The 13,176-nt window shown below is 34.3% G+C and overlaps 1 protein-coding gene across 3 annotated transcripts in view; it reads right to left on the bottom strand.

Moving 5' to 3' along the window:
* The window catches only part of PPP2R3C (protein phosphatase 2 regulatory subunit B''gamma), a 28,447-nt gene that overhangs the window by 3,516 nt on the left and 11,755 nt on the right, over positions 1 to 13,176 (bottom strand). For all 3 annotated transcript variants that reach the window (XM_072629724.1, XM_072629725.1, XM_072629726.1), the window contains exons 5-10: positions 12,383 to 12,480; positions 9,540 to 9,610; positions 7,117 to 7,249; positions 6,205 to 6,260; positions 6,045 to 6,120; positions 5,257 to 5,393 (exon numbers count right to left, since the gene is read on the bottom strand). In XM_072629724.1, the coding sequence (XP_072485825.1) occupies positions 5,257 to 5,393; positions 6,045 to 6,120; positions 6,205 to 6,260; positions 7,117 to 7,249; positions 9,540 to 9,610; positions 12,383 to 12,480 (571 nt within the window). The remainder of the gene's footprint in view (positions 1 to 5,256; positions 5,394 to 6,044; positions 6,121 to 6,204; positions 6,261 to 7,116; positions 7,250 to 9,539; positions 9,611 to 12,382; positions 12,481 to 13,176) is intronic.

The following is a 13,176-nucleotide window of genomic DNA, read 5'->3' on the forward strand; positions in this document are numbered from 1 at the left end:
AATTCTATATGCAAAAGTTTTTGAAAAATAAAATTATTAACAATTCAGACCTGTAAAATCACAGTAGAAGGAGTCAAATTAGACTATTATTACTGTCTAACTCAATCCATGGTCTTTGGCTTGGTTTAGTTCTTCTAAATTATCAGTAAACTACAAACACTACGTCAATTGTTATGGTTGTGGGAATTACACAGCACAAGTTATCACTGCCTTTTCCCGAATCCCTTTGCAGGGGATTTGCTCCCCACAATGAAGCCTGTTTATTTAGCCAAGAGCTGTTTCAACTCTAAGATAAGGAAGGCTGCATTCCCTTACTCTGGCAAAATGTTCATGATGTTCCTCAACTATTAGTAGATAGGAATATTTTTTCAGGCCCCTCCAGTTCTTGCCCTCACATTCTACAGGGCAAGAACTTGGAGGAATGCGAGTTAATTTTTTTACACAATTAAAATGTTCATTTTTGATGTCCTTGAAATCTTTTCACTGTGCTAAAGAAACAATACAACCCCCAAAACTTAATAATGTCAAGAGTTATTCTATTTAATTTTCTTCGGTTTGAATGAAGGTCATTCTCTCAAACTATCTTGTCCTTTATCTTTTCTCTCTTTAACAATGCAGCTCCTAAAAAAGCCATCTTCTGTATACTTCCCCACCTACCATACCTCACTGCTTTGAAACCCAACATCTAACTCCAACAGGTAAATCCAATCAATGGTCTTTTCTCACTCTTGAGCTCTCTGCTGCTTCTGATATGGCAGTAACCCCTTTTCCAGGATATGGTCTCCTATTCAGTGACAACACTTTCTAACATTTGTGAATTTTTTTTGTGGGATTACCATCCATGTTTTATTCCCTAAATATGGATATCCACCAGTGCTCTTTCCTAGGCCTTATTCTCTAACATCTTCTGTCTTGGTAGTCTCATTAGCTAAAATCAATAACCTTGCAAAGATGACTCCCAAATCTATACATTTAACTTTCTCTCTCTCCTGGGTTCCACTCCTACAATGCCCATTAAGTACTATGCATTTCCTCCTAGATATATCAGACATCTCAAATTTAGCATATATAAAACCAAAATCTTGATCTCCCTTCTAAATCTATGTTTCCTCCAAAATGCTCTATTTTTAAATAAGACACCTCCATCTTTCCAGTAATGTAAGCATTATCCTCAAATCTGTAGTTTCTCTCATCCTCACTCCCATAGCTTTACAGATTGCTCTTCACATTTTATAATCAGTCCCTTTCTCTCTATTCAAAGGGCCATCATTCTAGTTCTTGCTCTCATCACCTCTCACCTAAACTATTTCAACAGCCTCCTAATTAAGACTCCCTGCTTCTACTCTTTCTTCCTATGACAATCCATCCTCTATAAAGTTGAGCAAAAAAATTTTCCTTCAGGAACAGAGACTGGACAGGTGATTTCACTGAATAGATAAAAGTGAGGAAACTCCTTTTACCAATGCAGGTCTGTACCTTCTCTTGCCACTTAAAAGTTTTAAGAAGGTGTGAGATTAAATGACCTACCTGAAGTCACAAAGGTAATATGTATCAGAGCCAGGATTTGAACTCAGGTATTCCCAGCTGTGAAGCTGGTTTTCTATCCACTATGGTTTTCATGCTCTTACTTTCATATCACAAAATCTGCTACATTTTTGTATATAGGCATTTCCCTTTTTTTTTTTTGACCTTTTTGTATTATATATCCAGGGCTACTGGGTCAAAAGGCGCATGTAAGATTAGTAGTTCTAGTTCAGGTACAGCTCCAGATTGCTTTCTGGAATAGTTGTACCAATTCACAGTTCTAACAGTGCACAAAACTATTTTCCTGAAGTATATACCACTAGGATAAAATAAAAACTCCTCAGTTAAACTATCTAAAGCCTCTCAGAGGCTGGCTCTAGGCTACCTGAACAGACAACTTCATTTCCTGCCTCCATGTGTCATTGCAAGGCTGTCCACTGTGTCTGGAATACACTCCAGCCATATCTCTGCTTCTGAGAATCCTTTGCTTCCTTTAATGCTCAGCATAGGCATATCCTATTACAAGTTTTCCTTGCCATCCTTTGTTATTAGTATTCTTTTCCTTCTAAAATCATCTTGTATTTACATATTGTATTCCTTTTTGAGTATCAACAAAACTATGTTGTAATATATTCCTTAAAGATGGTCTTCAGACAACGTAACTTTTCATAATGTATAAAAGAATATGTTCACTATTAACTGCAAGTGCTATCCTGTGAATGTAAACATACTGCTGTTGCCTGCTAAAGATGTATGCTAGTAAACTGAGACCTTTTCTCCTTATTGTTAAGAGGCCTCTTCTGACATGACTGACCTCCTCCTTCTCATTCCTGCCTTGGACACTGCTCTCCCCTAGTCTCTTCCATACTCAGAAAGAGTGTTCTGATCCTTCTTCTGAGTGTCATATGCAGGATCATCATCTATATCTTGCCCCTAAGTATGGGCATCCAAGATTTTTATACAGAATCCCTAGAGAAAGTTGTAAACCATTTTGACAAAAGATTTTATATTTTTCACCAAAGAGGGTAATTTCTGTTGGCAGCTGAGAAAACTATTTAGAAGATAAAGAACATTCCTTAAATTACTTTGATGGGTTTTCTCATTAACTATACAATTCATTAAAATCTCAATACTTCCCCAATTGATAAATGGTCAAAGGATATGAACAGGCAATTTTCAGAGGAAGAAATTAAAGATATCTATAATCATATGAAAAAATGCTCTAAATCACTTTTGATTAGAGAGATGCAAATCAAAACAACTCTGAGGTACCATATCACACCTATCAGATTGGCAAACATGACAGAATAGGAACGTGATAAATGTTGGAGAGGATGTGGGAGAGGTGGAACACTAATTTATTGCTGGTGGAGCTGTGAGCTCATCCAACCATTCTGGAGAGTGGTTTGGAACTATGCCCAAAGGGCTACAAAAATGTGCATACCCTTTGACCCAGCAATATCGCTTCTAGGACTGTATCCCCAAGAGATCATAAAAATGGGAAAGGGTCCCACATGTACAAAAATATTTATAGCAGCACTCTTTGTAGTTGCCAAAAACTGGAAATCAAGAGGATGCCCTTCAATTGGGAAATGGTTGAATAAATTATGGTATATGAATGTAATGGAGTACTATTGCACCATAACAAGTGATGAACAAGAAGACTTCAGAGAGGCCTGGAAGAACGTATATGATCTGATGCTGAGTGAAAGGAGCAGAACCAGGACAACTTTGTGCACAGCAAAGACCACAGCGTGCAAGTTTTTTCTGGTAGATTTGGAACTTTGTAACAATGCAAGAACTTAAAAAAAAAAAATTCCCAATGGTCTTCTAAGGCAAAATGCCTTCCACACTCAGAGAAAGAACTATGGAATTCATTCGCAGAATGTAGCAGATCATGTTTGTGTGTGTGTGTGCATGTGTATTATGTTTTGATTTGTTATATGATTTCTTCCATTTATTTTAGTTCGTCTACACAGCATGAGTATAGTGGAAATGTATTCAATAGGAAAGTCTACACAGCATGACTATAGTGAAAATGTATTCAATAGGAAAGTATATGTAGATCCTATATAGAATTGTGTGCTGTCTTGGGGAGGGAGAGGGGTGAGGGGGAATCTAAGTTTTATGGTAGTGATTGTAGAACATTAAAAAAATAAAGAAAGAAAGAAAGAAAAAAATAAATTAGAATGTAAACAATAATTTAATGAAACTATAGATCACTGAAGTGTTATTGTGTATTTAAGTCTGTGTTCCATGTTGCATTCTTTGGGGGAATAGCGTTAATGGACTAAGAAATAAATAAGGAATTAAATGGAAAAAAAAAATCTCAATACTTTGTCTTATATTTCCCTAAACTAATGAGGAAATCTCTATTCTCTAAATTTTCATCATGCTCATCTGTAAGATGATTATGCAAACGACATGTATCTTTGGAGCACCCTTGTTCCTACAACAGATTTCCACATCTTTAAGGAGAAAGAAGAAAGATTAGTCTTCAGGTACTATGACTAACATCCCATGTAGTCAACCACTACCCTTGAATTTCAAGGAACTGAAACAAAACATTACTGAAATGCTTCAGAGATGGGATCATTCCTGTATACATCTACAGTTAAACCATTCCAACTACAGCTCTCCTAAGATACCTGTTAGTTGCCACCCTCACTAGCTGGGTCTCTATGCCACCCAGACAGCTGGTTTTGGTGTCACCATTCAACATGTGGGGCTGTAATACCCCATTTGGTATTACAATCATTTAGGAGTTGCCCATCTGTCCCCTCACTCCCATAAATTGATTTGAGATGGTTTGGTGGAGATTCCACTGGAGACAGAGATTTGAGAAAAATAATCTCTCCAGCCTTCTCAGACTTTCATTAGCTAAAAAAAATATTCAATAAACTTCATTAGTTTATGTAAATTATATGTGAGTGGAACAGTTTTTTTTCCCTAGACATACATGGTCCCTAATTTATTTTTAAAAATCAGAACTTAGAAGTCAATTGTTGCCAAATTAGGAAATTATATAGAAATCTGATCCTTGAAAGCACTGCCTGTTCCCTTTTTGTCTATCTCCAGTAAGCAGCATAGTTCCTGGCATATAGTAAGTGATTAAGAAATTCTTAATGGACTGGACTTCCTGCTGACCTCAAAAGTAACATTAACTAAGTTAGTAATTTTATAAAGCACATAAACAATTTTCTAGCAATCAACCAAACAAAAACATTTTATCCTAACTGGCTAAGAGCTTACAGTAAACCCCTTGACGACAAGGATTTTCATCTTTGTCTGTTTCCCAGTTCCTAGCACAAGAACTTGCATACAGTTGGTTGTTAATATATACATGTTGAACTGAATGGTAGATATTAAACTATAACTAACCTTATAATGCCACCTTTTAAAAAATCCACAAGATTTGGCAATTTATAAATTTCTTTTTTGCCAATCAGCATACTATTCTACATAAGGTGCATGGGATAAAATGGAATTTTACATGGAATAAAATCATTAATTTTTACCTGATGTGGATCAACAGCTATTTCCTAGCCTATGCAATAAGAAAGCAATCAGTACAATGAAAATGCTCTGAACCTCAAAGAAATTTTGAGTACCCAAAAAAGAACTGGCTATATTTCTTCAGGAAATCACTGACAGGACTGAGAGGATATTAGGATTTAAGGGAAGGGATGCTAAGAACTTGTGCAAATGAATTCATTAAAATTAATCTAGTACCATTTCTCCATCATAAGTAAGGCACTCTTGGAAGACACGATCCAAGAAGACATTGGTCATTGTTGCTGTTCCATATCGGGAGAGTTCTTCCTTACTGAGCATTCCATTGTGGTCCTTATCAAGATTCAAATACTGGCCTAGGGAACAGAAATGGAAATAAACAAAATGCTCCAGTATCACAAGTAGGTTAGAAACCACTATTTACATAAATGTTTCTATCAATAGACATTAGTAGTTATTTTAATTATTCAACATTTTACATTTTCTAATGATGTTATAGTTACAGTAATACTTTTAACTGACATAGAGTGCATAACCTCATCAATGACTGGCTTAGGACATGCTTAACAAATGCTTGGTGAATGACTGATTAGACTAACACAATAGTTTGTTTTTTGGTATAGGGGCTAACATTTTTATGTTCATTCTGATATTACCAATGGGGAGACAGCATGATCATCTAGAAGAGTACACTAATCTGGAGAAATTCAGTGGAGAATTGAGCTAAACCTTATACTATTCAATTGTTTTCATGGTCACCATTATGTTATAGCATTATAAAAATTCACAATAACACTGAGTAAAAAAATGGTGAAATTATATTCCTAGGATCATTCACTATAACTTACTTAAGAAACTTGAAAAGTGTCATACATTTTGGAAAGTTTTTTTTTTTTAATCAATTTGGATATCCTCCCAACCCAGAACTTCTGAATCACAGAAATGTTACAATATTAAGGGTAAATCACTTAGGATTATACAAATTGTAGCAGAATTCAGCAACATACCATAAACCCTCAAAGCAGAAGGAGCAGAAAACCAATTTGTTTCTTGACTTTCCTTGGAAAGTTCTTCATCTCTAAGCTAAATGTACACAACAGACTCATAATTAGAATATTACAACTATAAACTAGAATAAATATAACATTGTTAAAATAATTTACTTACCTCTAATAAATCATCTAAGAAGCTGCATGCTAAAATATCTTGTATTTTTATCTTTCCTAAAATAACATTAATACGATTACTTAGTTTCATCTTAAATCCTAGTACATATTCATGTAAAGAACTGCCATTCTAAAAACCCAGAATATATTTCATTTGTTTCTAAAATCAAAACGGGTTTAAAGGAAGAGGATAAATCATTTCAAATATGACCCTCATAATTTTCCCATGGGGGCAAAAATATCATCATTCTAACTATGAGGCAACAGATAACCCACCGGATTTATAAGTCTGGGGAGGTTAAGTGACTTGATTACAGCACAGCATTATTAATGAAATCAAAGCTGCTAATCTAATTTTTGCTTGCATGGAATAATTAACTTTATGGAGGGAAAAACACACTTCATGGCCAACTATTTTACAAATGTATATATAGGATCATTTTGATCACAGTAGGAATTGGGTGAGAAGATGCAGAGTGGATATATGTAAATTCACTAGTATTCTAACTTAGAACAATTGTGTGACAGATAATAGTACCTTCATCATAACGAAGTGTAAAGCACATTATTTTAAAAGTAAAAGAATTTTTTAGAGCACAAAGGAATATACTAAGGAATCTATCTCATCCAGTTCCATTTTCTAAATGAGGAAAATGAGGCCCTGAGGTTAAATGACACTGAAATTCACAAAGCCAAGTTAGTGGCAGTTAGTTGCTACTCAAAGAGAGCTGTAAATCACTGCTGTTATTCTTTTTTTCCTTTTTTACCTTTTGAAATTTACTAACTACAGCAGCATTTCAGACATATGTCATTTTCATGACATTTCATGACACATGACATTTTCAAGACATATTTCTACTTATCACAATTTATAAACAAACATTACCATACCAATTCTAAAGTTTGTTTTTACCTGTTCTCAGAGGATCTAAGAAGAAGAAGAACTTTCTAACTGCAGTGCAGACATAAAAGGAGTAAAAGGACTTTTCCAGTCCATCTAACTGTGGCAGAGTAGGGATAAGTTCCAATATGTAGTTTTCTAAATCCTGAAAAAAAGTTTTTAAAGTTTCAATATACAATCTTCCCATTCCTGATTTCTATTTAAACAATGGTACATCATTTTCCATGATTAAAATCCTCTGCATGAATCTCTTTAATTATTGAAATAAGCTCACAACCATTACGAGCAAACCAAGTCTGTTTAAAACTTTGTTAAAATATTCTACTTAAATTGTTTAAAATATTATATTGTACACCATTATGTTTAAGAATTGATGAACAGGAAGACTTCAGAGAAGCCTGGACTTATATGAAATGATGCTGAGTGAAAGGAACAGAATAAGGAGAACTTTGTACACAGCAACAACCACAGTGTGTGAGGAATTTTTCTGATAGACTTAGTACTTCATTGTAAGGCAGGGACTTAAAAAATTCCCAATGGACTCGATGAAAAATGCCTTCCACATCCAGAGAAAGAATTATGGAATTCAATCACAGAATGAAGCAGACCATTTTCTTTTGTATTATGTTTTGTTTTATGATTCTCCCATTCATTTTAATTCTTCTACGCAACGTGACTAAGGTGAAAATGTATTTAATAGGAATGTATGTGTAGAACCTATATAAAACTATATATGCTATCTCAGGGAGGGAGTGGGGAAGGAGGGGGGAAGGAGGAGGAGGCAAAAAAAAATATAAGATATATAGAAGTGATTGTAGAACACTGAAGACAAATAATTTAATTAAAAAATAGCTAAAACAATTAATAAATTTAAAAAATTATATTCCAGTGTATTAAAGAATTTTATTACTTATTGCAGGGCACTAATTTGTAATTAATACTGAGATTTAGAAAAAATGACTAAAGAGACCCACCATTTTAAAAATTAGAAATAAAATAAGGCCTGGCTTTAAAGAGGACTAAGCTAGAGTTGAAAAATCTCTCTCTTTGACTTGGTCTTTCTCCCCATTTCTGTCTACCCCCATTCCCTCTCTTTCTCCACCCTCTCCTTTTCTTTCTCTCTCTTCCCCACTCCTTCTTTCCTTCCTCTCTTCATCATCTCCATTTCTTAGTATCCTTAAGTTCAACTCAGGTGTCACCTCCCACACAAAGCCTTTTCTGAATTCCTTATTCATGCTTTCTCCCTTCTAAAGTTGTCTTATACTTGTTTACTGGTGTATATGTTGTCTCTTCCCATTAGAATGTAAGTTCCTTGCCTCTTGTAAATACTTAATAAATATCTGTTGAAATGAGTTCGAGGATTCCAGAAAGAAAAGACATGGTGACAACAATTAAAAAAACTAAGACCATGAGCAGATCTAGACTTGAGGATAGATTAACATAGGACCCAGGCAACAAATCTAGAATTGAGGCCCTGCCTAATGGCTCTAGAGCATAGTAACACCTATGTTATGATAAAGCATAAGTAGATAATTCTCTTTAGAGAGAAAGAGAGAGAAAGAGAGAGAGAGAGAGAGAGAGAGAGAGAGAAAGAAACAAAGGCAAATGTATCTTGTGTTCAAACAGCCTAAAGTCTTGAAAGTTGAGCAATGGATCCACTTTAGGCAGATTTTGAAGTATAAAGAAGATCTGAAAGATATGCTTTCTTCAAATCCAAGGATTTTTTTAAAAAAAGTCATGCTTGCCCAACTGATGATAGTAAATGATTATTGAGTGAGGTATTTCAATGTTTTAAAACTAAGTCTTTGTCATCTTATTAAAATAGTAATTCATAATACTAATTAATGTTTATGCTTAGCTATTTTAATACAGTTCTAGGTTTCTTAGAAAAAAAAGCACATGACTGGATGATACATTAACTAGAAATTTTCATGTTTAGAACATGAGGCCATAACAGGACAAAATAACTATACTACCCCCAAAATGTTGAGGCTTATACTAAATGCAGTCCAACTGGCTAAAGAAAATAAACAAGCTTCTTAAGACCTGAATTTGCAAACCTATGAAGTGACAGTATGTCACATTAACCTTTTTTTTATCTTTTAGACACCTAAAAATTTATCACAATATTTTAAAATCTCACACATCAGCACTGTAAATAGATTGTCAAAACTTTTTTAAAATTTTGATGAGATATTTGTAGAGTATTTAGCACATAGTAAATATTTAAATTTTCTTCCATGTTTCCTTCCTTTTTTAATTATTTCTTAAGAAAAACCTATTTTTGGTATGAATTGAACATTTTTAATGTCTGAATAATATTTCCTAATTTTGACTTATGTCTTATCTCTAGGTAAGAGCAAAGACAGGTAAATCTCTTTAAGAATTTATTTAAAATATAATACTTAGAGTGTTGTTAATAAATTTATACTTACTGATTCCCGAAGGTAACCTTGGCCAGCCACATCATATAAACTAAGCCCTATTCTTGTTTGGTGGAGCCATACTATAAAAGAAAATTCAGAAATATGTGATTAATCCTTCAATACACCTGAGCACACATAATGAATGTAATGTGCTTAGCGGTAGATGCAAACTTCCAAATCCAAGAATGCAATTTACCCATATATTAATTGGCTTTTAGCTGCAGGATATTTCCAACTAAAATAAAACCCAGGACAAATAATTCAGATGGAAGACTATTTGGTGATATAAATTAATTGCTTTAATTCTAAATAAGGTATTCACTCAGTAAGCATTTATTAAGTGCATGCTGTCAGTCGCTGTGAATATAAAGCCAAAAATTAAAATATGCCCTTTTAACAATATATACCTAGAGAGTAACAATATATACCTGGAGAGTAACAATATAATACACAGTTAAGAAAATACTAACAACGTACAAAATAAATACATGGATATCAGAATGGGTTTCATGCAGGAGGAGGAATAAAGTTGAATCTTAAAAGGTAAAGAGAGGACATTCCAGACACAGGGTCAGGAGATGGAACTTATTGTGCCCACTTATCCTATGATTCAGTGACACTGGCCTCCTTGCCTTTTTTGAGACGGGGGGAAGTTCCTCAAAGAAGTCACTTCATCTCCCAACTCTAAGCATTTTCACAGGCAGTCCCAATTCAAAGGAACGCTCTCCCTTTTCTTGACTTCCCTGGCTTCCTTCAAGTTCCAGCTAAAATCGCATCTTCTACAGGAAGGCTTTCCTGATCCCTCTCAATTCAATCCCTCCAATAATCATTTCCAATTTATGCTGCATATAGTTTGTGTCTACACAATTGTTTATATGTTGTCTCCCCAGTTAGAATGTGAGCCCCTTGAGAACAGAGATTGTCTTTTGCCTTTCTTTGCATCCCCACAACTTAGCACAGGGTATGGCACATAGGTGTTTAATAAATGCTCGTTTGCTAAGAAAAGGCTACCTTGGCTAGATTACGAAAGGAAAGATGTGCAATGTGCAATAATCCTGGAAAATCCTGGAAAAGCAGACTGGAGCCAAATTGGCAAGGGACCTCCAGAAAAGAGTTTGTATTTTATCCTACTGGAATAAAACTGGATTTTTGAACAATGGAATAAAATATTCAGATTCATGCTTTAGACATATTAATATGGCAGCAGTAGAGAGGAAGAACTGGAAAAGGAAAAGACTAGAAGCAAAGAGGTCAAACAGAAACATATCAAAACAATCCATGTGAAAGATAATACATTGAGGCAGCGAGGTGACAAAGTAAATAGAACACCATCCCTGGAGTCAGGAAGACCAGAGTTCAAATCCAGCCTCAGACATTGACACTTACTATTTACGTGACCCTGAGCAAGTCACTTAATCCGAACAACCTCGACAAGATAAATAAATAAAATAAAAAGAGAAAGGTACTGTGGACTTAAACTAAGGTAGTGGCCATATTAGTAAAAAGAGAAGATGAATTTGAGAGATGTTAAGAAGACAGAATCAGGATTTGACAACCACATAGTGGAGTAAAGGAGAATAAGGAGTCTTGGAAAACAGTTTGTGAACCTGGGTTAATTTTAATCTCTTCAAAATGCCCAAATATTAAAATTCTAGTCAGAATGAATTAAACTTTTCATCCTTTACCATAGTTAGCATATTTATGCTCAATGTTATATTTAAATTCTTAATCACATGTTCATGACCTATTCTATTTCGTCATCATCTTAACAAAGTACTTAAATTATTTTTTAGTTAGACTCTTCAAGTTATAAATGATCTTAAGTGGAGAAAAATGCACGGATACTCTACGGATCAGACTGTCAATATAAAAAGATCATAAATTTTGATCTGGAATGGACCCAGATAATACCCAGTACAATCTCCTCAAATCCCCTCAATCCCTGCAAAGGATAAGGAAACTGAAGCCCAGAAAGGTTAAGTGACTTTTACAAGATTACAAGGATAAGGTGATCAGAGCTGATTTTGAACCAAAGTCTTCTGACTCCAAACTCAGACATCTTCATTATGCCACACTTAAATTGATCTGAATTACTATATGTTTCTAAGGCACTTTGAAGTAGTTTAATAGTGGTGCTATTTTAGAAGAGGTAATGTAGAAAAAAAAAGAATATGAAAAACATTAAATCTGAAGTCAAAAGACCTAAGTACACATTTATTGGCTGTACTGTTGTGGTCAAATCATTTAAATTTTAAGTGGCATTTATATTACTTTAAAGTTTATAAAATTCTTTGTAGATATTATCTCCATTCACAAATACATAGTATCTCAGAATTTTAGAGCCGAAGGAACCTCAATGGTCAGCTACTCCACCCTAGTACTTTGTCCCCCTGAAAAGGAATCCCCACTACAACATACTCAATTCATCAATGTCAGGCAGCTGTTCCAAGACCTCCTCACAACTACTCTGTGGGGTTAAGTACTATAGCTATTATTTTAGGTGCTTTTTATATGAGAAAACTAAGGTATAGAGTGGTTTAAATGACTTGCTCATGATCACAAGATTAGTCAACGCAAGAGGTAGCATTGGATGGAACCTAGGTCTCTCTTAACTAAGTCAAATATCCCTTCCACTGTCCCCTCAACCTCTGTGAGCTTCAATTTTCTAATCTATAAAATGGGGATACTTGTATTACCTACTTTACAAAATCTTTGAGGGATTCATAAACTTTAAAGTACTATGCAAATAGAAGTAATTATTGTTTAATAAATAAAAATGTAGCCATAATCTAATCATATGATTGCTTTTCCAAGACTTAGGGAGGAAAAGGTATTACCACCCTAATACCTACCTTTTCTCATAACATAATTAAAGAACTGCATGATAGAGATTCTTCCATAGGGATCTGTATGAATAAGTTTAGCAAAGACTTTTGCCATAAAGAACTGCCTAAGAAAGAGAGATTAAATAATTTGCAAACATGACAGAAATGACAAGAAATGAATTATCAAATGTAGTGTTATAAATGAAATAATTTTAGAACAAAGTTAAAAACCATAGGGAATATGTATTTCTTTTAAAGATACTATTATGAATTGAATCATCCACAAACATTTAATAAACAGCAAGCATTTAAGAGCCTACTAAGGTACAACACCCTGCTAGGCTCTGGGGACAGAAAGACAAAAAAATAACAGTACCTTCCCTCAACAGAATTGTGCATGAAACACAACCTGCTCTAGTTGGCTTTTTTTTTTTAAAGTATATTAAATATAACACAACACTAACAAAACTACTCATCTATATTGGTAAAGTCCTACTGAATAGTATTTTTAAGATATACTGACAAATAATTTTTCTTCTCTGTATTTCAAATATTTTAAAAAATATTATACTGATGCTCTTTTCTTCAAACCACTTTCTTTCCCTCACCGTCTCCCTACCCCACCTTGTGTACACAACCACACTTTTCAGTATCCCCATCACTGCCAACGAGCTATTGATTCTTCAGAAACTTAAATTTCTAAATCATATAAAATGTGAGTTGCTTTGACCTTTGAGTGCTGACCAAGAACTTATGGTCTACATTTCTAAAGTTGCTTCTAGCTTCCAAATTCTAACACTCCATGACTAATATCTTTTTTT

The sequence above is a fragment of the Notamacropus eugenii genome, chromosome 1 (assembly GCF_028372415.1).
Source record: "Notamacropus eugenii isolate mMacEug1 chromosome 1, mMacEug1.pri_v2, whole genome shotgun sequence".
NCBI classification, from domain to species: domain Eukaryota; kingdom Metazoa; phylum Chordata; class Mammalia; order Diprotodontia; family Macropodidae; genus Notamacropus; species Notamacropus eugenii.